The 22852-nt window shown below is 40.2% G+C and overlaps 1 protein-coding gene across 4 annotated transcripts in view; it reads left to right on the top strand.

The window, feature by feature from the left end:
- The first annotated feature begins 2749 nt into the window (after window positions 1-2749).
- The window catches only part of GINS1 (GINS complex subunit 1), a 44041-nt gene continuing 23938 nt past the window's right edge, over window positions 2750-22852 (top strand). For 3 of the 4 annotated variants that reach the window (XM_066366136.1, XM_066366138.1, XM_066366135.1), the window contains exons 1-4: window positions 2750-2950; window positions 9098-9162; window positions 12403-12501; window positions 13000-13090. In XM_066366136.1, coding sequence (XP_066222233.1) covers window positions 2876-2950; window positions 9098-9162; window positions 12403-12501; window positions 13000-13090 — 330 coding nt within the window. In that variant the 5' untranslated portion in view covers window positions 2750-2875. The remainder of the gene's footprint in view (window positions 2951-9097; window positions 9163-12402; window positions 12502-12999; window positions 13091-22852) is intronic. The other variant, XM_066366137.1, reaches the window with a different exon arrangement.

Raw genomic sequence — 22852 nt, 5'->3', positions numbered from 1 at the left:
TCTGTCTCTATTTGCCCCTCTCTATCTCTGTTTCTCTCTGTAAAATAAATAAATAAATAAATAAATAAAGTAATGTGCCAACACGTACTGGAGATTGGGAAACCAGCAACTAAATTGTAAATAATTTTTTACTCTAATACTCATTGAATTCTCTTTAATAAAAAACCAAAAAAGCTAGGGAGAGCTGGAGAGAAGAGAGTAAAGGGAATTGTGTCCTTGCTAGTACTAGGCCTTGCCCATGCAGTCCTCAACTCCTGGTCCACACTCACACTCTGTGTGGACTTATCCAGGCTATAAATGCCAATCCACAGTGGTGACACCTACATTTGTATTTCTAGTTCTTTTCCTACAGGAACCTAAAATAACGTTCAAAGCTGAGCTCCCAACTTTTCTTCCACTCACAGCTCCATCAGCAATCTTCTCCACCACAGGTGAGGATAGTGAGGATGACAAGACCATCATTGCAGTTCCTCAGATTATACCCTAGAGTCATCCTTAATTCTACCCCCCCCCCCTTTTTTTTTTTTTTTGCCACAACAGATCTATTACCAAGCCTTCTCAGATCTTTCAGGATCCACCCTGAAACCTGGGCCAAGCAGCCAGCATCTCACATTTGGATTATTTTAATAGCCTAAGTGGTCTCTGCCTCCACCTTTACCTCAATTCTGTCTACATAACTCAGCTTCCATGTAGGTCTTTGTGAAAACCTAGCTCCAGTGCTGTTACTTCTTTGCTCAAAACACTTCAGTGGCTCCCAATCTCACTGAAAAGAAAACCTTACTAAATCCTGTGAAAGGACCTCTAGCCTTCCATCTGATTTCAGCCACCAGCGTCTCCCTCACTCACTCTGCTCCAACATCTCTGCCTTCTTGCTGATACAGAGGTGCCAGGAGGGAATTGTGGTGGTCATGTGCCAGCCACCACACAACCTTTCTTGGGACCTTTGCACTGCATTCTTGCTGCTTGGAATTTTCTGTCCTCCCAATGGTGCCATATCCTTGGCTTACTCCCTCCCCACTTCAGGGCTGTGACTTCTCTCAATACTAACTTGGTACCCTCAGGTCCTCTCCCCATCACTCCGTTCACCTTCTTTGGCTTATTTTTAATGCTTTTCACTAATATATTTATCAATGTATTTGTATTTGTATGTTGCTGTTTTCCCACAACAGAACATTGATTGTTATGGGTCTAGAATAATGTCTAGTACATAGTAGACACTTCATAAATATTTTCTGAAGGAATAAAGAATCATCACTGCCCCTCAGGAGTGGATACTTTTGTCCCCACTGTACAGGTAAGGAAGTAAATCTCATGCCTGGGGTTTGAAATTTAAAGCATTTATGGCAAAGGAAAGATGTGGATGCTGCTTATCTTTGGATCATAACCCTGTAGCATGGTCCAGGATAGAACTATGTATTTGATAAAAACACTTAACCTAAATTTTCCCTTACTGCGAGATGAAAAGGAAATGTTACTCAACATGCTCATTTCTTGGATCACACATCCACTGTATATTTGCAAAAGAGGAATCGTTTCTCAGGTTAGCTAGAATTAATCCAAGTAATATTGCTTTTATTTATTGCCAAATGAATTTTTATAGTGGTAATTCCTATCTTTGATTCTTGTGTGGATTATGACAATTTCCATAATCGTGTAAGCAAGAATATGGCCATATAAATTGGTGTTAACCTAGGGCATTTTTCCCTCTCTATACACCTTGTGACTAAAGTGATTTTACACATTTTTAAATGTCTGCTCTAACATCAAAGGTAGTACTGTGGAGTTGAAAGCTTAAGTACAGGGACTGGTGACCTTAGAGAAGTTATCTAACTTGTCTCCTAATCAGTACTAAGGGTCTTTATTTATTTTATTTATTTATTTATTTATTTATTTATTTGTATTTTTCTGAAGCTGGAAACGGGGAGGCAGTCAGACAGACTCCCTCATGCGCCCGATGGGGATCCACCCGGCATGCCCACCAGGGGGTGATGCTCTGCCCATCCGGGGCGTCGCTCTGTTGCGACCAGAGCCATTCTAGGGCCTGAGGCAGAGGCCACAGAGCCATCCCCAGCACCCGGACCATCTTTTGCTCCAGTGGAGCCTTGGCTGCGGGAGGGTAAGAGAGAGACAGAGAGGAAGGAGAGGGAGAGGGGTGGAGAAGCAGATGGGCGCTTCTCCTGTATGCCCTGGCGTTGGCCTGGCATGCAGGAGTCCCGAATACTAAAGGTCTTTAAAAACCACCTTAGGGTTGGTTAATCCTGAGAATTAAATGTCATAGTTCCTACCACACAGGAGATGCCCAAAGTTGGTTTTCCTTTTCTATTAAACTAAACACCCACACTGCAAAACGAAACGAATGAAATGCGTCCTACCGTTAATGCACAGCAAGTTTCTAGTTCTACCTTATTCACCTCAAACTGCGAAACTCTAAAACTAAACGAAAATGAATGACGCAAATGAAAGGAGAAAGTTGACAAACGTGCATTTATGTGGAGCTGTCAGCGCACAAAATTGCTTGCTTAGTCGACTGGGAATTCGACAACAAACCTGCACAGTTTACAAACTCCCAGAACTGCGCCCGCTCTGCCTTATCAGCGGCGGCTTTCCGCAGAGTAGGACTCCCAGCCCACTTCTGTAGTGCGGCTGCGCAGTGGAAGTAAATGTCCTTTTAGCGCCGCCGTAGACCGCGAAGCTCAGCAGCGCGTTCCTATTGGCTGGGCGTGTGTGGCGCCAAAGCGCAGAGCTGAGGCTCAGGCGAGAATCTGGAGCTGGGATCTCGGGACCGCGGGAGTAGGGAATTGCGGCTGTGAGCCCGGAGACCGGTCGGCGTGGGAGCGGGTGGTTGACAAGGCCACGGGACAGGGACGGCACCACCATGTTCTGCGACAGGGCCATGGAGCTGGTCTGTGAGCTGCACCGCGCGCCCATAGGGCAGCTGCCGACCTTCAATGTGAGGAGCCCGGGTGGACAGGACGGGCGAGTTGGAGCCGGGCCTGAGGGCAGAACGCGGCAGCGCTCTCCCGGTTTTCTTGCGCCGCCCCGGAGGGGTTACATTCTCAAACGCCAAAGTCGGGCACAGAAATTTTGGGACCTGGCCAAAGTATAAGTGGAAAAAGAAGGTCTTCGTGCTTGTATCACGCAGAAATTTGGTGCATTTCTTTATATGGGTGTAGTTCTTATAGTGTTCTCCTTTTTTTCATCTGTGACTTGATTGCTGTTCTTTGCAGAACTTGTTGTTGTTGCTGTTTATATATTTTTTTTATTTATTCATTTTTAGAGAAGAGAGAGAGAGAGAGAGAAGGGGGGAGGAGCAGGAAGCATCAACTCCCATTTGTACCTTGACTGGGCAGGCCCAGGGTTTTGAACCGGCAACCTCAGCATTCCAGGTCGACGCTTTATTCCCCTGCGCCACCACAGGTCAGGCTTCTTTGCAGAACTTGACATTTGTGCATGCAGGTGAAAGCTAGGCCTCTGGAGCCAGGCTGGGATTCTGGCTCAGCCGGGTAGCTTTGAGCCAGTTATTCAAATGTTCTGTGTGCTCTGTTTTGCAAACACGGGGACGATGGTAATAATAGTACCCAATTCTTGGTGTAGTGAGGGCTCAGTGACATGGTGTACATCAGGGTCTCTGAAGAAAGCTTGACACAGCAATGACAGTCTTTTTACCGCTGCTGCTGTTACTAATCACTGTTTTGAATTTTCTATTATTTTTTTATTGCTACTGTCCCGGTCAGGATGCTAAATACTTGATCTATTGTCTCTTGTCCTCACAATAATCCTATTTGGTTTAATAATCCTATGTGGTTTAAACTCTTGTTTTCCATTTTTTCCAGCTATGTATGTGGTGACAGGAGGAGATTATTTTGCCCGTGGTGACAGCCAGTAAGAACTAAAGCTAAGGATTTAAACCCTGGCAATCTGGCTTCAGACTTGCACTTGACTACATTTGCTATCATAGGGCAGCCACTGTATGGATGCCAGGGTACATTCTGCTAGCAGAGGGGCGTCAAACAGCTAATAGAAAACAACATATAAAGTTACAGCAAAGAGGCTTGGAAGAGCTGCACAAAAGAGAATCTCCATTGTGAGCTGGGGCACAGGAGGGGGCTTTGGAGGTAGGCCTGGAAGGCTGAGGTCACCACTGGGAGTTGGGAGTGACTCAGCCTGAGGAAATATGGCAGACAGCAGAGATACCTGATCCCCTAGGAAGGGTGACTAAGTGTGTGCGGGTTCTAGGCGTAAGAGAGTTTGGTGTGTGTGGATTCTAGGTGTAAGAGAGTTTGGTGTGTGTGGATTCTAGGTGTAAGAGTTTGGTGTGTGTGGGTTCTAGGTGTAAGAGAGTTTGGTATTCACCCAGAGCATTTGGAAGCTGGTAAAGAAAGGGTTTTAGTCAGGGGAGTGACGGGGTAATTTTTTGTGTTTTGAGGATATCTGTGGCAGCACTGGGGGAATGGATTAGAGAGAAGAAAGAATGGAAGCAGAGAGGTGATTATGGGTGATTGGTTATAATGGACCAGGTGAGAGATTTGTACGGTTCAAACTATCCAGTCCGTAGGCCCTGAAATCAGTGTTTGGGTTTCAGTGACTTGAGACAAGTAAGACTTGTGACTATTAGGAAGGGGGGGGTGTGTTGGAGAGGGGTTGAGTAATAAATGAAGAGGAGGAATGGGAATCTCGGAGGCTCTCTTCTCGGGTAGCTGAGTAAACAATACTGGAGTTAAGGAGGAAGACTGTTTTGAGGAAGGTGAATTTTGTTTTGAACATTAAAGAGCAGCTAAGTCTGAAAATCAGGCCATTTTACAGATGTGGAAACAGTGAAGAGAAACTAAGGATCAAGTTAAAGGAATTGTTTGATCTTAACAACATACTGGAGGCAAAGCCTCACTTTGAATGCATTTTCCAGTTTGTTTCAACTTCAGTACATTTACCTACTTTATTTATTTATTTAAAAATATTTTTCTTTTAGACAGAGAGAGAGAGAGAGCCAGGGGTGGGGTGGAGTGGGTACAGACAGGGACTGACAGGAAGAGAGAGAGATGAGAAGCATCAGCATCAACTCAATGATGCTGCACTTTAGTTGTTCATTGATTACTTTCTCATGTGAGCCTTGATGGAGGGTGGGGCTCCAGCGGAGCCAGTGACCCCTTGTGCATGCCAGCGACCTTGGGCTTCAAGCCAGCGATCATGGGGTCATGTCTGTGATCCTACTGTCAAGTTGGTAACTGCGCATTCAAACTGGTGAGCCCCAGCTCAAGTAGACACCCTTGGGGTTTCGAACCTGGGTGTCTGTGCTGCTCTTCCACACCTATTTGGTGTAACTTGACACGTTGCTTTCTATTAGCTGTTTGACACCTCTCTCCTAGCAGAATGCTCTATTTATTGTGCCACCTCCTAGTCAGGCTACATCAGCCTCCCTTAAAAAATTCGACAACATGCCTGACTAGGTGGCACAGTGGATAGAGAATCAACCTGAGACGCTGAAGACCCAGGTTCAAAATGCTGAGGTCGCTAGCTTGAGCGTGGGGTCATAGACGTGACCCCATGGTCTCTGACTTGAAGCGCAAAGTTGCTGGCTCAGCTGTAGCCCCGCCCCTGTCAAGGCACATTTGAAAAAGTAATCAATGAACAATTAAAGTTCCTCAACTACAAGTTGATGCTTCTCATCTCCCTCCCTTTCTGTCTGTCTCTCTCTAAAAAAGAGACCACAGTGGGAAGTTCAGTAGAGATGATGAAATGCAAAGGTGTATAGCTAAGTGTTGCTTCACTACTGTTGGATTCTTGCCTTCCACTGACAAACCCACCTTTTTCAGGTGACTCAGCCTACAGAAGCTAGTCACTGTCTCACAGCTGAGCAGAGGCACGCACACTGAGAACTGATCTGATTGATCTGAGGGCCAGTAGGCCCATGACTTTCAAGAATCATTCTTTTGAATAAGATAATTGAATAAGTGGGTTTAGAGCAGGAGCCCTATCTTGTTCATTCCAGCATCTCATGGTTAGATGCTGTGCTTAGCAAAATGGAAATGATTACCCACTTTCTATATGCAGAACTGGTAGTTTGAGTTTTTAGGAAAGTTATCTTGTGGGGACACAAAACAGATTCAGTTCCCACTATAGATCTAAATCTGAAGCTTATGTATTTTTACAAAATTATACTTATCTTTTGTATACATACATATATATATATATATATATATATTTGTTTTACAAGAGCTTCAACTATTCCTTAAAATAATATTTCCTGATAAATGTATATTTAACTGAATTCTAATAAATCAGACTTTTTCATGATCTCTTTTTAACCAACTATTAAAAGGGAAGGTAGAAGTCTTGCTTACAGTTTTCTTTTTTTTTTTTTAAATTTTTATTTATTCATTCATTTTAGAGAGGAGAGAGAGTTAGAATTAGAGAGAGAGAGAGAGAGAGAAAGGGGGGAGGAGCAGGAAGCATCAACTCCCATATATGCCTTGACCAGGCAAGCCCAGAGTTTTGAACCGGTGACCTCAGTGTTCCAGGTCAACGCTTTATCCACTGCGCCACCACAGGTCAGGCATGCTTACAGACAGTTTTCATCAGGAAAATCTTTTCCTATATTTGAACAGGGTTAAGTAGTTGATTTGTAAATGTGCCAAAGCATTTTTGCTAATGCATATGTTTTGGCCTTAAAAGTAGATTGGAAAAGTAGATGGGTCAGTTATTTTTGGATTGTTAACAGACCTATTGTGTAACGTTTATGAATTTCAGAATACTAATTTTTTTATCCTTCCAAGTACATTTTTAAATTTTTTAAAAAATTTGCTTCAAAGTGGATAATAGGAAAACCTCTTTTGGCCTTTCTGTTCTTGCAGTACAAACTGCCCCCTCAAAACACACTGTTTCTTTTTTTTTTTTTTTTTAATTTTTATTTTATTTATTCATTTTAGAGAGGAGAGAGAGAGGGAGAGAGAGAGAGAGAGAGAGAAGAGAGAGACGGGGGGAGGAGCTGGAAGCATCAACTCCCATATGTGCCTTGACCAGGCAAGCCCAGGGTTTCGAACCGGCGACCTCAGCATTTCCAGGTCGACGCTTTATCCACTGCGCCACCACAGGTCAGGCTTTTTTTTTTTTTTTTTTTTTTTTTTTTGGTAGTAACTTTTAAAGACACTTTTTCAGTAAATAATAAATTATTTAATACTTTTATCATGCCTTATTTCTTCTTTAGGACTATTGATTTTTTTTTTTTTTGCTGTTTTATCGAGGTATAATTTATATACAACCAAGTACACATTTTAACAGACATTTGAACTTTGAAAAACATATACATCCTTATAACTAGCACCCCAATTAAGATTTCTGTCACCGTAAGTTTTGTTTTTCCCTTTTGTAGCTATCTCACACCTGCAACCTTATGCAGCCGTGGACTGTTCCTTTTTTTTTTTTTTTTTTACAGAGACAGAGTCAGAGAGAGGGATAGATAGGGACAGACAGACAGGAACAGAGAGAGATGAGAAGCATCAATCATTAGTTTTTCATTGTGTCACCTTAGTTGTTCGTTGATTGCTTTCTCATATGTGCCCTGCCCGAGGGCCTTCAGCAGACCGAGTAACCCCTTGCTCGAGCCAGCGACCTTGGGTCCAAGCTGGTGAGCTTTGATCAAACCAGATGAGCCCGCGCTCAAGCTGGCGACCTCAGGGTCTTGAACCTGGGTCCTCCGCATCCCAGTCTGACTCCACTGCACCACTGCCTGGTCAGGCATGGATTGACTTTTCCATGACTACAGGTTATATTTGTCTTTACATATTTCTGGATTCATTGTTCTGGGAGTTGCAAACTTTTTCTGTAAAGGGCGGGTTGGAATCATACAGTATTTACTTCTTTATATCTGACTTCTTTTGCTCAGCACAATGTAGTAATTTTAATTTTTTTTGTGTGTGAAATATAACAAAATTTACTATTTTAACCATTTCTAAGTATATACTTCAATAACATTAATTTTCATCACCTTAAACAGAAAGTTTGTAATCATTAAACAGTAACTCCCTATTCCCATCTCCCCTCAGCCCCTGGTAACTTCTAATCTGTCTATGAATTTCTACATATTTCTGAGAAGTGGACTCATATATAAATAGTATCTGTCCTTTGTATCTGTTTTGTTTCACTTAGCATGATGTTTTCAAGATTCATCCCCATGTTGTATCAGTACTACATTGTTTTTTTGGGGTTTTTTTTGACAGAGACACAGTCAGAGAGAGGGACAGATAGGGGCAGACAGACAGGAAGGGAGAGAGATGAGAAGCATCAATTCTTTGTTGTAGCACCTTAGTTGTTCACTGAGTGCTTTCTCATGTGCCTTGATGGGGCAAGTAGGGTGGCTAAAGCAAAGCAAGTGACCCTTTGCTCAGGCCAGTGACCTTCGGCTCAAGCTAGCAATCCTGGTCTTCAAGCCAGCCACCTTTGGGCTTGAGCCAGCGACCATGGGGTCACGTCTTTGATCCCACTATTAAGCCAGCGATCCCACACTCAAGCTGGTGAGTCTGTGCTCAAACTCGATCCTGTGCTCAAGCCCACGACCTCGACCTCAGGGTTTCAAACCTGGGATTCTCTGTGTCCCAGTCCAGTGTTATATCCACTGCACCACCACCTGGTCAGGCACTGCATTGCTTTTTATGGTCAAATATTCCGTCAAATGAATATACCATATTAAGTTTATCAGTTCATCCAGGGATAGACATTCTGATTGTTTCCACTTTTTGGCTATTTTGGCCATAATGCTGCTTTGAACATTTGTGTACATGTTTTTGTAAAAACATATGTTTTTAATTCTCTTTAGTCTATGCCTAGGAGTGGAGTTGCTGGATAATAATGTTTATCTTTTTGAGGAACCATTAGACTTTTTTACACAGTGCTCTACCGTTTTACATTCCTACCTGCAATGTGCCAAGGTTCCAGTTTCTCCCTATTCTTGCCAACACTTATTACTATAGCTACTTTAGTAGGTATGAAAGGATTATTGCTTTTTGATAACATATGTAAATTAAGATAACATAGCATAGATAGAATATTGGTACAGATTTGGTGGGGGAATTAATGTGGATTAATATCCTTTTGTATGTTCTAGGAGGATGGACTCAGGCAAGTTCTGGAGGAGATGAAAGCTTTATACGAACAAAACCAGTCTGATGTGTAAGTTTTGATAATATTCATATTTTGTTTTATTATTTTTTAAGTGAGAGTAGGGGAGACACAGACTCCTGCATGCACCTCGGCTGGGATCTACCTGGCAACTCCTGTCTGGGGCCATGCTCACAACTGAGCTATTTTTTTTTAGCACCTGAGGCAGAGGCTCCATAGAGGCATCCTCAACGGATAATATTCATATTTTAACCCTTTGAGTAGTGAGTTTTTTTCATGCTCACTGACTCCCGGGAATGAGTTGTTTTGTTTTGTTTTTTTTCAAAAAATGAGATTAGTTCCAGTCACAGTTTTATTAACTTAAAATCATGTTTGTTTGATAACCACTTCATGGAAACAAGAAGAACATACATTTGCCTTTTTTTAATGTTGCCTTACACATTTTTAAAATAAATTGATCGTACTCTGGATGGTCAGGAGGCACAAGGATATATATGAACGTTCATTCATACTAAAAGGGTTGAAACAACCTAAGAGATGTGATATTAAAATCATATAATCTTGCATCAGTTTTTAGATGTGTATTTTTTTTTAATTCTCTGTGAGCCTGACTGTGTTCTAAGTATAAAGGAATAAAGGGTTATGTGTTGATCACAGCTATATTCCAGGGAGTCAAGTAGTACATGGACTATGGTAGATGCTCAATAAATATTTGTTATTTGACTGCTATGACTTAGATATAGAAATCAGTAGCATACTACTAAGATTGGTGGAGCTTACAACACAACAGGAACATTTCCAACTATGGTGTTTAAAGATGGATACAGAAAAATCTTTATAGATGGAATGAGGAAATGAACCACAACAGGTTTGCAGTAAATGTAAGGAGTATGTAAAGTCCTAATCTCAATTTCCTGATCCATTCATTAATTCATTCATTCAACAAATATGTACTAAACAATTATGTGCTGATAAATGGCTCTGCTATTTTAATTGTAAACACAGTAGTCAAGATTTCTGTCACTATGGCCTTCGAAGTCTAATGCAGAAAGACAGGTGGACCAAATTGGAAGACAAGCTATGAAGGAACACAACAGAGTGCTAGGAGAGAGAATAATGAATTGAAGGTATAACTAGATTGAGGAATCAGGAAAGTTCTCCCCAAGGAAGAGACTTTTCAGGTGAGGCCTAACGGAGAAAGGTTTTGAGTGAAGCAGTAATTGTGGGCAGAGAGCATGTGGGCAAGTGGAGGGAACAGCATATGGAAAATCCCTGAGTCATGGAAGAAGGGGGATGGTCAGGAAACTGACAATTAAAGAAGGCCAGTATATCTGAAGCTTACTAAGTAGGCAAAGCAAGACACCCAGGTAAGAATTTTAAATGTGTAGGGAAGATGGTGGAGCGTTTGCGTTTTAAAGGTTGTGCTTCTGCTCCTTGGACAGAGCTGAGAAGAGAGGGAGACATGCTGGTCATCTGGTGACAGGAGAGGTGACTTGGACTAGATAAAAAGTGAACAGGGTAAAGACGTATTTTTGAGGTGGCCTGACAGGCCTTGATCCAGTAAGGGAATAATTCCCTGTATTAGTACTATTTGCAAATTCATAATCCAAAATCCCGTTCCCTATCCTTTCAGTTTCATTCTAGGGGGACAATCATCATTACCAGTTTCTAGTTAAAATTATTTATCAAAAGAAGTCTATTTTGGCCCTGGCCAATTGGCTCAGTCATAGAGTGTCGGCACAACGTGTGGATGTCCTGGGTTCAGTTCCCGGTCAGGGCACACAGGAGAGGTGCCCATCTGCTTCTCCACCCCTCCCCCCTCACTTTTTCTCTATCTCAACTCCCTCCTGGAGTGAGTTGACCCCGGATGCTGAGGATGCCTTCATGGCCTCCACCTCAGCTGTTAAAAAATGGCTCCTGTTGCAACAGTGCAAGGGCCCCAAATGGGCAGAGATTTCCCCTTAGTGGGCTTGCTGGGTGGATCCCAGTTGGGGCACATGCGAGAGTCAGTCTCTGCCTCCCCTCCTCTCACTGAAATTAAAAAAAAAAAAAAAAGACGTCTGTTTCTTTTAAATTACTCATGTGTGAATGTGAATTTATTAGGGAGTTACTATGTGCCAATAAATTACTTGATATTAAGTTAGGTGTATTTTATTTGTACTATTACTTTATAATCCAGAACACATTGTTAGCAATGTGGAAAATAAATCTGACCTTCACAGAGTGGCAAAAGTGTATATAGAAGAAATCTAGAAGACATGATTGGATGGGACATATTTGCCTCTATTTTCAGGGCCTGCAGCATACACTGCATGGAGGAATCCTTTTAATATTTATCAGGTTCCTTTTAAAACTCCAAAGTAGTTTCTTTCTGTACATGTGACTTTTTCCCCCCAATTTTTAAAGTTGTGGTAAATAACATGTGTATATAACATAAAATCCCAACCATTTTAAAATGGATAGTTCAGTAGTATTAAATACATTGCTAATGTTGTACAACTACCACAACCACCCATCTTCGTAACTCCTTATCTTAAAAAACTGAAACTCTGTACCCATTAAACAATTGAACATCTGGTTTTAAAATGTTGTACTTGTCTAATTTCTAAGGAGATGTACATTTTATAGAATAGAACCAAAAATTTCTTTCTCTGTGTGTGAAAAACACTGAAGTACAGTGCTTGTACATAATTGAAGATCAACAAATATTTGTTGGATGAGTAGAGCACCATGTTGACAAGGAGTGCTACATAGAATAAAAACATGATATAGTACCATAATCTTATGAACATGAGAATAGGTTTGTCTCTTATCACAGCATGATAAAGGAATTCCAAAAAGTGAGTAAACATGGTGTCTTTTGGAAATAATGGAGATTAATCAGTGGACAAAAATGCAAAGTGATCAATGGTTAAATGAAATGCTGGTACACAAATTTTTGGCTTTTGTCGTTTTTATAACTTTTAACATATTAATAAAAGCTCTGAAGTAGAGGCAGATACTAAAAAAGCCTGGGCTGTGGCCAGATAGGTTAGTAGTTCAGAGAATAGTTCAGAAGTTGTAGGTTTGATCCCCAGGCAGGGCACATACAAGAATTCAACCAATGAATGCATAAATAAATGAAACAACAAAAAAGTTTTTCTTCTCTCTCCCTTTCTCCCTCTCTCTCTGTCTCTCAAATCAATAAATAAGTATTTTAAAAAACAAGCATGTAAGTCCATTGTTAATTGACTGAGAATTTTATTTATTCTGAAATAGACATATTTGTTATTTATTCTATCAAATTACTAGGAATGAAGCGAAGTCAGGTGGACGAAGTGATTTGATACCAACCATCAAATTTCGACACTGTTCTTTGCTGAGAAATCGACGCTGCATTATAGCATACCTGTAAGACTCAGTTTTTGCTTGGGGTGTCAGGGAACAATGGAGTATTTTCCATGTGGTTTCCTAACCATTTCAGATGGAAAACAGCAGTTCTTAGATTTCTCTCTTTATAAACATTTTAAATTCTTTTTTCCATTTTAAAACTTTTTATTATGAAAAAGTGCATTATTAATAAAACTAGGAAGAATAGTGTGAATTCCTGTGGAGCCGTTGTACATGTATAACAGTTTTTAATGTTTTGCCATATTTGTTTTATGTTGTTCATGCTACACTATTGTAGAGCATCAAGACATTTTTAACACTGAATACTTTAGTATGTATCTCTGATAAATATTCTGTATTGTCCAAAAGATGACTTATTACAGTTGGCTTTTTTGCTTTATCAGCCAACTAAAGTCCACATAGTACATTTAGATTATTGTGAGTCTTGCGTATCTCCTAATCAAAACAACTTCTGATACCCCTTTTGTTAAGCCATCTAATACCTTCTTAATGTCCTAGGTATGACCGATTGCTTCGGATTAGAGCAATCAGGTGGGAATATGGCAGTGTTTTGCCAAATGTTTTACGATTCCACATGTCTTCTGAAGAAGTAAGTTACCACTGTTATTCAAATTTATGAAATTGGAAAATGCTGAAGTTCTCACATTTTTATATAATATTAGTATTTCTCTTTCTTGTTTTTTTTAACACCTTTTTTAATATGTAATCTTTGTAGTCTATATTTGGGAAGACCAATATCAAAAATAATTAGCAAAGAAAGATTTTATAGCATTGATATATAATGATAAGTTATAGGTGTCTAAAGACAAAAATGATTAAAGTCTTAGTTATACAGATAATCAGAAATAACAGTTAAATTAACCAAGCAGTAACAACTAATAGAAATTTTTACTTTTTCAGATATAAGAAATTTTAGTCAAAAAATGAATCAAAACATCAGCACAAAACTGTGAAGCTTTTTAGTCTATGAGATAAGAAAGTTCTTTTCTCTATAAAAGCCACCAAATAAGATATGGTCCATTTCTTTACTTTTTGTTATTTTATTTCATATTTTATTTAAATTAAAAAAATTTATGTATTGATTTCACTGAAGGGATGGGCAGTAATGAGAAGTAATCAACTCATAGTTGCTTCACTTTAGTTGTTCATTGGTTGTTTGCTTGTATGCGCCTTGGCCGGGCAAGCCCAGGGTTTCCAAGCGGCAACCTCAGCATTACAGGTGGAAGTTCTATCTAGTGCACCACCACAGGCCAGGCTATTTTAATTTTTTTAAAGATTTTAATTGATTTTACAGAGAGAGGAGGGAGTGAAGAAAAGTAGTTGCTTAGCTCTAGCTGTTCATTGGTTGCTTGTCTTATGTGCTGTGACCAAACAAGCCCAGAGTTTCAAACCAGCAACCTCAGCGTTCCAGGTAGAGGATCTATCCAGTGTACCACCACAGGCCAGGCTTTTCTTCACTTTCTTAAAAAGTAGACTGAATATTTAAACACCATTTCCCCCTGAATTGTTGGTTCTTTCTCTTTATTATTCATAAGATAATCAGTTTTACAATTCTAATATAACTTTATATGTAAATTTAAACATAAATGCATATAAATGGGATGAAAATATTAAAGCTTAAATAATAGCTTTCAGATATAATAACTTTCTCATTAATTTATATAAGACTATGAATATTACATCGTTTATCATCACAACAGGCTTTACAGAAACAAAATGTGTGCTACTTATTTTGCATTACTTTTATAATTTCTAGTTTTAAACTTTTAGTTTCAGAAGAAATGTCTAGAAAACCAAAGATTTTGATAACCAAAGCTTATCCATAAATTAATTTTAGTACAAGCTCTAAGGATCTTGGAAATTATATTTATTTTTTTAAATCATATTTATTTTTCAGTTACAGTTGATATAAAATACAGTGGTACCTTGAGATACGAATTTAATTTGTTCTGTAACTGAGCTCGTCAGTCAGTCAACTCATATATCAAACTGCTGATACTGGACCCGTGTGCCAACTAGCGGCAGCTTCCTGAATCACGACTTGTATCTCAGAATTTCACTCGGATCTCAAAAATACAGACCGAGCCGCAGCTTTTATCTTAAAAATTTGTATGTTGGTCTGTTCGTATCGCAAGGTACCACTGTACTAATTTTTGATGTATACCCCAGTGATTAAACATATAACCTACTAAGTACTCATCCTGATAAACCTCATACCCATCTGACACCCCACTTAGTTATTAGAATGTTATGGACTATACTCTCTTCACTTTGCTTTACACCCTGGTGACTGTTATGTAACTATCGATTTGTACTTTTCTTTTTATTTAAAATTTTTATTTTTAATTGTGTTGACTTGGTTTTAAGTGCCCCACTCAATATAAAACCCTCTACTGGAGTGTGGGCACGCAGTCCTGCCCGGTGGTAGAGCCAAGGATAGCAGCCGCTCTACGAGTGGGCTCACCTGTAAGGGTGGGGCGAAAGCCCGGAAACTGGCAGAGACCCGCAGCTGAGCAAAGGTGCTCGCCACTGCCCTCAGGGCCGAGCATAACGCCACCCATGGGGGCGGGGCAAAGGCCAAGGCCACCAAGGCTTGTGCACCCGAGCACATGATCACAGCCACTCCCGTGAAGGAGAGGTGGAAACCACAGCAACAGCCCCAGTGGGCAGGCACCAGCAATGCCCAAATCCAAAAGCCCTGGGCAGCAACAGAAGAGGGGGTGGCGGGCCTGCAGACAGACTGTACCTAGGGAACAGAGGCCATACCCAGTGGACTCCAGGGGCCAAAACCTTCCTTTACACAGAGAAAATGCGAAGGCAAAGAAATGCAACACAAATGAACCAAGAGAAATCCCCAGAAAAGGACCTAAATGAATTAGATATAACCAAAATACCAGATGCAGAGTTTAAAATAACAATTCTTAGGATGCTCAAAGATATTAGAACAACAATAGATGGTCATTACAAACACCTAAATAAAGAGATAGAAAATATAAAAAAGGACATTGAAATAATAAAAAAGAATCAGCAAAATGACAAATACAGTATCTGAAATAAAGAACACAATGGAAGGAATTAAAAGCAGGATGAATGAAGCTGAGAATCGAATCAGCGAGTTAGAGGACACGATAAATAAAGGCACGGAAGCAGATCAGAAAAAAGAAAAGAGACTCAAAAAGTCTGAGGAAACTCTAAGAGAGCTCTGTGACAGCATGAAGAAAAATAACATCCACATCATAGGGGTTCCTGAAGAAGAAGAGAAATAACAAGGGATAGAGACTTTGTTCAAGCATATCATAGCTGAAAACTTCCTCAGTTAAGGCAGGAAAACATCTCACATGTTCAGGAAGCACAGAGAACTCCATTAAGGAGAAACTCAAAGAAATCAACACCAAGACACATCATAATTAAAATACCAAAGCTAAGTGATAAAGAGAAAATATTAAAAGCTGCTAGAGAAAAAAAGACTGTCACCTACAAAGGAGCCCCCATAAGGATGACTTCTGACTTCTCAACAGAAACACTTGAGGCCAGAATGGAATGGCAAGAAATATTCAAGGTAATTCAGAACAAGAGCCTACAACCAAGACTACTTTATCCAGCAAGGCTATCATTTAAAATTGAAGGAGAAATAAAAAGCTTTCCAGAAAAAAGAAAATTCAAGGAATTCAGTACAACCAAACCAAGGCTGCAAGAAATGCTAAGGGACCTGTTGTAAACAGATCAAAGAAGAAAAAGAATATAGCAAAAGATGAATACAGTTTTAAAGAATAAAATGGCAATAAACAATTGCATATCAATAATAACCTTAAATGTAAATGGATTAAATGATCTGATCAAAAGACATAGGGTAGCTGCATGGATAAGAAAACAGGACCCATACATATGCTGTCTACAAGAGTCACACCTTAAATCAAAAGTTGCACATAGACTGAAGATTAAAGGATGGAAAAAAATATTTCACGCAAATGGAAATGAAAAAAAAAGCTGGGGTAGCAATACTCATATCAGACAAAATGGACTTTAAAACAAAGACTATAATTAGAGATAAAGAAGGTCACTACATAATGATAAAGGGAGCAATCGAAAAGGAAGATATAACCGTTATAAATATCTATACACCTAATATAGAAGCACCTAAATATATAAAGCAGACTTTGATGGATTTAAAGGGCAAGATCAACAGCAATACTATAATAGTAGGGGATTTCAATACCCCATTAACATCATTAGATAGATCCTCAAGAAAGAAAATTCACAAAGAAACAGCAGACTTAAAGGACATATTAGATCAACTCGATTTAATAGATATCTTCAGAACCTTTTACCCTAAAACAGCAGAATATACATTCTTTTCAAGCGCTCATTGTACATTCTCTAGAATAAACCACATGTTAGGGCACAAAAGCGGTCTCAACAAATTTAAGAAGATTGAAATCATATCGAGCACTTTCTCTGATCACAATGGCATTAAACTAGAAATCAACCACAACAGAAAAACTGAAAAACACTCAAACACCTGGAAACTAAATAGCATGTTATTAAATAACAAATGGGTAAATAAGATCAAAGAAGAAATAAAAAAATTCCTAGAAACAAACGATAATGAGCATCCATCAACTCAAAATTTATGGGACATAGCCCTGGCCGGGTGGCTCAGCGGTACAGCATCGGCCTGGTGTGCGGGGGACCCGGGTTCGATTCCCGGCCAGGGCACATAGGAGAAGCGCCCATTTGCTTCTCCACCCCACCCCCCTCCTTCCTCTCTGTCTCTCTCTTCCCCTCCCGCAGCCAAGGCTCCATTGGAGCAAAGATGGCCCGGGCGCTGGGGATGGCTCCTTGGCCTCTGCCCCAGGCGCTAGAGTGGCTCTGGTCGCGGCAGAGCGACGCCCCGGAGGGGCAGAGCATCGCCCCCTGGTGGGCAGAGCGTCGCCCCTGGTGGGCGTGGTGGGTGGATCCCAGTCGGGCGCATGCGGGAGTCTGTCTGACTGTCTCTCCCCGTTTCCAGCTTCAGAAAAATACAAAAAAAAAAAAAATTATGGGACATAGCAAAAGCAGTCCTGAGAGGAAAGTTCATAGCATTACAGGCATACCTCAAGAAGCTAGAAAAAGTTCAAATAAACAACTTGACCCTCCATCTAAAAGAACTTGAAAAAGAACATGAAGGAAAGCCCAGAGCTAGTAGAAGGAAGGAAATAATAAAGATCAGAGCAGAAATAAATGACATAGAGGCTAAGGAAACAATACAGAGGATCAATGAAACCAGGAGCTGGTTTTTTGAAAAGGTAAACAAGATCGATGAACCTTTACCCAGACTCACCAAGAAAAAAAGAGAGAGGACTCGAATAAATAAAATTAGAAACGAGGCCCTGGCCGGTTGGCTCAGCGGTAGAGTGTTGGCCTGGCGTGCGGGGGACCCAGGTTCGATTCCCGGCCAGGGCAAATTGGAGAAGCGCCCATTTGCTTTTCCACCCTCCCCCCTCCTTCCTCTCTGTCTCTTCCCCTCCCGCAGCCGAGGCTCCATTGGAGCGGAGATGGCCTGGGCGCTGGGGATGGCTCCTTGACCTCTGCCCCAGGCGCTGGAGTGGCTCTGGTTGCGGCAGAGTGACGCCCCTGAGGGGCAGAGCATCGCCCCCTGGTGGGCAGAGCATTGCCCCTGGTGGGCGTGCCGGGTGGATCCCGGTCGGGCGCATGTGGGAGTCTGTCTGATCTGACTGTCTCTCCCCGTTTCCAGCTTCAGAAAAAATACAAAAAAATAAATAAATAAATAAATAAAATTAGAAACGAGAGTGGAGAAATAACAACTGACACAACAGATATACAAAATATTGTTAAGAAAATACTATGAAGAACTGTATGCCAAAAATCTAGACAACCTAGATGAAATGGACAAATTTCTTGAAACATAGAATCTTCCTAAAATTAATCTAGAAGAATCAGAAAACCTAAACAGACCAATTACAACAAATGGGATTGAAACAGCTATCAAAACACTCCCAAAAAAGAAAAGTCTGGCGCCTGATAGCTTCACAAGTGAATTTTACAAAATATTCAAAGAACTAACTCCTATCCTTCTCAAGCTATTTCAAAAAATTCAAGAGGAAGGAAGACTTCTAAGCTCCTTTTATGAGGTGAGCATAATTCTGATTCCAAAACCAGGCAGAGACAACACAAAAAAAGAAAATTATAGGCCAATATCTCTGATGAATTTAGATGCAAAATCCTCAACAAAATATTAGCAAACTGGATCCAGCAATATATGAAAAAAAATCATACACCATGATCAAGCGGGATTTATTCTGGGGAGGCAAGGCTGGTACAATATTCGCAAATCTATCAATGTGATTCATCACATAAACAAAAGGAAGGAGAAAAACCACATGATAATTTCAATAGATGCAGAAAAAGCATTTGATAAAATCTAGCACCCATTCATGATCAAAACTCTCAGCAAAGTGGGAATACAGGGAACATACCTCAACATGATAAAGGCCATCTATGACAAACCCACAGCCAATATCATACTCAATGGGCAAAAATGAAAAGCAATCCCCTTAAGATCAGGAACAAGGCAGGGGTGCCCCCTTTCACCACTCTTATTCAACATAGTTCTGGAAGTCCAAGCCACAGCAATCAGACAAGAAAAGGAAATAAAAGGCATCCAAATTGGAAAAGAAGAAGTAAAACTATCATTATTTGCAGATGATATGATATTGTATATAGAAAACCCTAAAGTCGCAGTAAAAAAACTACTAGACCTGATAAATGAATTCAGCAAGGTGGCAGGATATAAAATCAATACTCAGAAATCAGAGGCATTTTTATACACTAACAATGAACTGTCAGAAAGAGAAATTAAGGAATCAATCCCCTTTACCATTGCAACCAAAAAAATAAAGTACCTAGGAATAAATTTAACCAGGGAGATTAAAGACTTGTACTCGGAAAATTATAAAACATTGCTAAAAGAAATCAGGGAAGATACAAAGAAGTGGAGGCATATACCGTGCTCATGGTTAGGTAGAATAAACATCATTAAAATGTCTATATTACCCAAAGCAATTTATAAATTCTATGCAATACCGATTAAAATACCAATGACTTACTTCAAAGATATAGGACACATATTCCAAAATTTGTATGGAACCAAAAGAGAACATGAATAGCCTCAGCAATCATGAAAAGGAAGAATAAAGCAGGAGGTATCACACTTCCGGATATCAAGTTATGTTATAAGGCCATTGTACTCAAAACAGCCTGCTACTGGCATAAGAACAGGCATATAGATCAATGGAACAGAACTGAGATCCCAGAAACAAATCCACACTTTCATGGACAACTGATATTTGACAAAGGAGGTAAGAGCATACATTGGAGTAAAGACAGCCTCTTCAACAAATGGTGTTGGGAAAATTGGACAGCTACCTGCAAAAAAATGAAACTAGACCACCAACTTACACCATTCACAAAAATAAACTCAAAATGGATAAAAGACTAAGCCGTAAAATCTAAGCCGTAAAATCATAAGCATCTTAGAAGAAAACATAGGCAGTAAGCTCTCTGACATCTCTCGCAGCAATATATTTGCTGATTTGTCTCCACAGGCAAGTGAAACAAAAGACAGGATAAATAAATGGGACTTTATCAAACTAAAAAGCTTCTGTACAGCTAAAGACAATAAGAACAGAATAGAAAGACAAACTACACAATGGGAGAATATATTTGACAATGCGTCTGATAAGGGGTTAATAACCAAAATTTATAAAGAACTTGTAAAACTTAATACCAGGAAGACAAACAATCCAATCCAAAAATGGGCAAAAGAAATGAATAGACACTTCTCTAAAGAGGACATACAGATGGCCAATAGGCATAGAGAAATGCAAATTAAAACCACAATGAAATATCACCTCACACCAGTCAGAATGACGCTCATCAATAAAACAACACAGAATAACTGCTGGCGAGGATGTGGAGAAAAGGGAACCATCCTGCACTGCTGGTGGGAATGCAGACTGGTGCAGCCACTGTGAAAAACAGTATGGAGATTCCTCAAGAAATTAAAAATCGATCTGCCTTCTTTGACCCAGCTATACCACGGTTAGGAATATACCCCAAGAACACCATAGTACTGTTTGAAAAGAAGAAATGCACTCCATGTTTATGGCAGTATTGTTCAGAATAGCAAAGATCTGGAAACAGCCCAAGTGTCAGTCAGGGGACGAATGGATTAAAAAGCTTTGGTACATATATACTATGGAATACTACTCAGCCATAAGAAATGATGACATCGGATCATTTAAAACAACATGGATGGACCTTGATAACATTATACTGAGCGAAATAAGTAAATCAGAAAAAACTAAGAACTATATGATTCCATACATAGGTGGGTCTAAAAATGCGACTGAGAGACATGGACAACAGTGTTGGGGTTACAGGGTGGGGGGGGAGGAGATGGAGGGGGTTGGGGAGGGAAGGGACACAAAGAAAACCAGTTAGAAGGTGACGGAAGACAATTTCATCAATGTCACCCCATTTAAATTAATCAAAAAAATTTTTTCTCATGGCTTATTCAGGCAGTTAGAAGAATAGTATAAGGATGCTAATTCTGCTTCTCAGGCCACATCCTGCAAAAGGGGCCCCAAGAAAATTGATGATTTGGCTCCTCTGATTTTGCCAATTGGATTTAAAAAAAAATAGGTCAGGAACGCCCTGAAATGGAACTAACAATACATGAGCATAAATTTAAAGGACTTTTAGATACTGGAGCTGATGTATCTGTTATTGCTAAGCTACATTGGCCTCCTTCCTGGCCCACTCATGCAGCAGCCACAGAATAACAAGGTATAGGGCAGAGTAAATCCCCTCAACAAAGTTGTAGTTTTCTAAATTAGGAAGATTAAGAACAGGGGTCCCCAAACTACGGCCCCGTGGGCCGCATGTGGCCCCCTGAGGCCGTTTATCCGGCCCCCACCGCACTTCCGGAAGGGGCACTTCTTTCATTGGTGGTCAGTGAGAGGAGCATAGTTCCCATTGAAATACTGGTCAGTTTGTTGATTTAAATTTACTCGTTCTTTATTTAAAATATTATATTTATTCCTGTTCTGTTTTTTTTTTTTTTACTTTTAAATAAGATATGTGCAGTGTGCATAGGGATTTGTTCATAGTTTTCTTTATAGTCCGGCCCTCCAACGGTCTGAGGGACAGTGAACTGGCCCCCTGTGTAAAAAGTTTGGGGACCCCTGATTAAGAAGGTCATTCTGGATTTTTTAAGCCTTATGTGCTACCTGGATGGCCAGTTAATTTGTGGAGTAGAGATGTTTTGTAAAATATGGGAGCTTTGCTTGTCAGTCCTAATGGTTTAGTTAGTACTCAGATGCTTGATCGGAGATTTTTGCCCACCAAGGGACTAGGGAAAGAACAGCAAGGAATTCTCACCCCCATAGAAGTGGCACCCAATACCAGAAGGTGTGGATTAGGATATCAAAATTTAGCATAAGGGCCTTGGTAGCTCCTGCTACCTCAATAATGCATTGTGCAGACCCAATTACTTGGAAATCAGATAATCCTGTATAGGTAGACCAACGGCCCCTTTCTCAGGAGAAACTTAGGGCAGCTGCTCAATTGGTACAAGAGCAGCTACAGCTTGGGCACATTGAACCATCTAATAGCCCATGGAATTCACTTCCATATTTTGATCTTGTTGCCTCCTGGATTATCAAGGGGCATAGGCAACCCTTACAGTTTATAGGTTTTGAGCCTCAAAATTATTGTTGTTCCTTTTTTCAAAGGATCAACAACAATGGCTCTGGGAAACTTCCACTAAATGGCAAATCGCTCTTGCAAATCAATGGACAACTTTATAAAAAAAAACAAACCCTCTACTAACTGCATCATGCCCACCCTTCCCCATGCAAAGTTTATACCCCGGTTTCACCTCCTCTCCTCCTACCTCCATCCCCCCTTCACTCTGGGGATTGCTATTCTGTTGTATATATTTATGTGTTATCTATATATAATTAGGCTAATTCCTTCACTTTCTTTAATCCTGCCCCTGCTTCCCCTTCCCTCTGACAGCTGTCTATCTGTTCTCTGCAACCCTGCCTCTGTTTCTGTTTTGTTCCTCAGTATATTGTGTTCATTAGATTTCACATATCAATATAAATGAGATCATATGGTATGTGTCTTTCTCTGCCTGGCTTATTTCAATAGCATAATTCAAGGTCCATCTATGTCTACGCAAAAATAAGACTTCTTTTTCAGCCATGTAGCATTTCATTGTGTAAATGTACCGTAGCTTTTTTTTTTTTTATAAACAAGAGGGAGAGAAGTATGGACAAACAGGAAG

The sequence above is a fragment of the Saccopteryx leptura genome, chromosome 2, assembly GCF_036850995.1.
Source record: "Saccopteryx leptura isolate mSacLep1 chromosome 2, mSacLep1_pri_phased_curated, whole genome shotgun sequence".
Lineage (NCBI taxonomy): Eukaryota > Metazoa > Chordata > Mammalia > Chiroptera > Emballonuridae > Saccopteryx > Saccopteryx leptura.
This window is presented reverse-complemented; position numbering and strand designations above follow the sequence as displayed.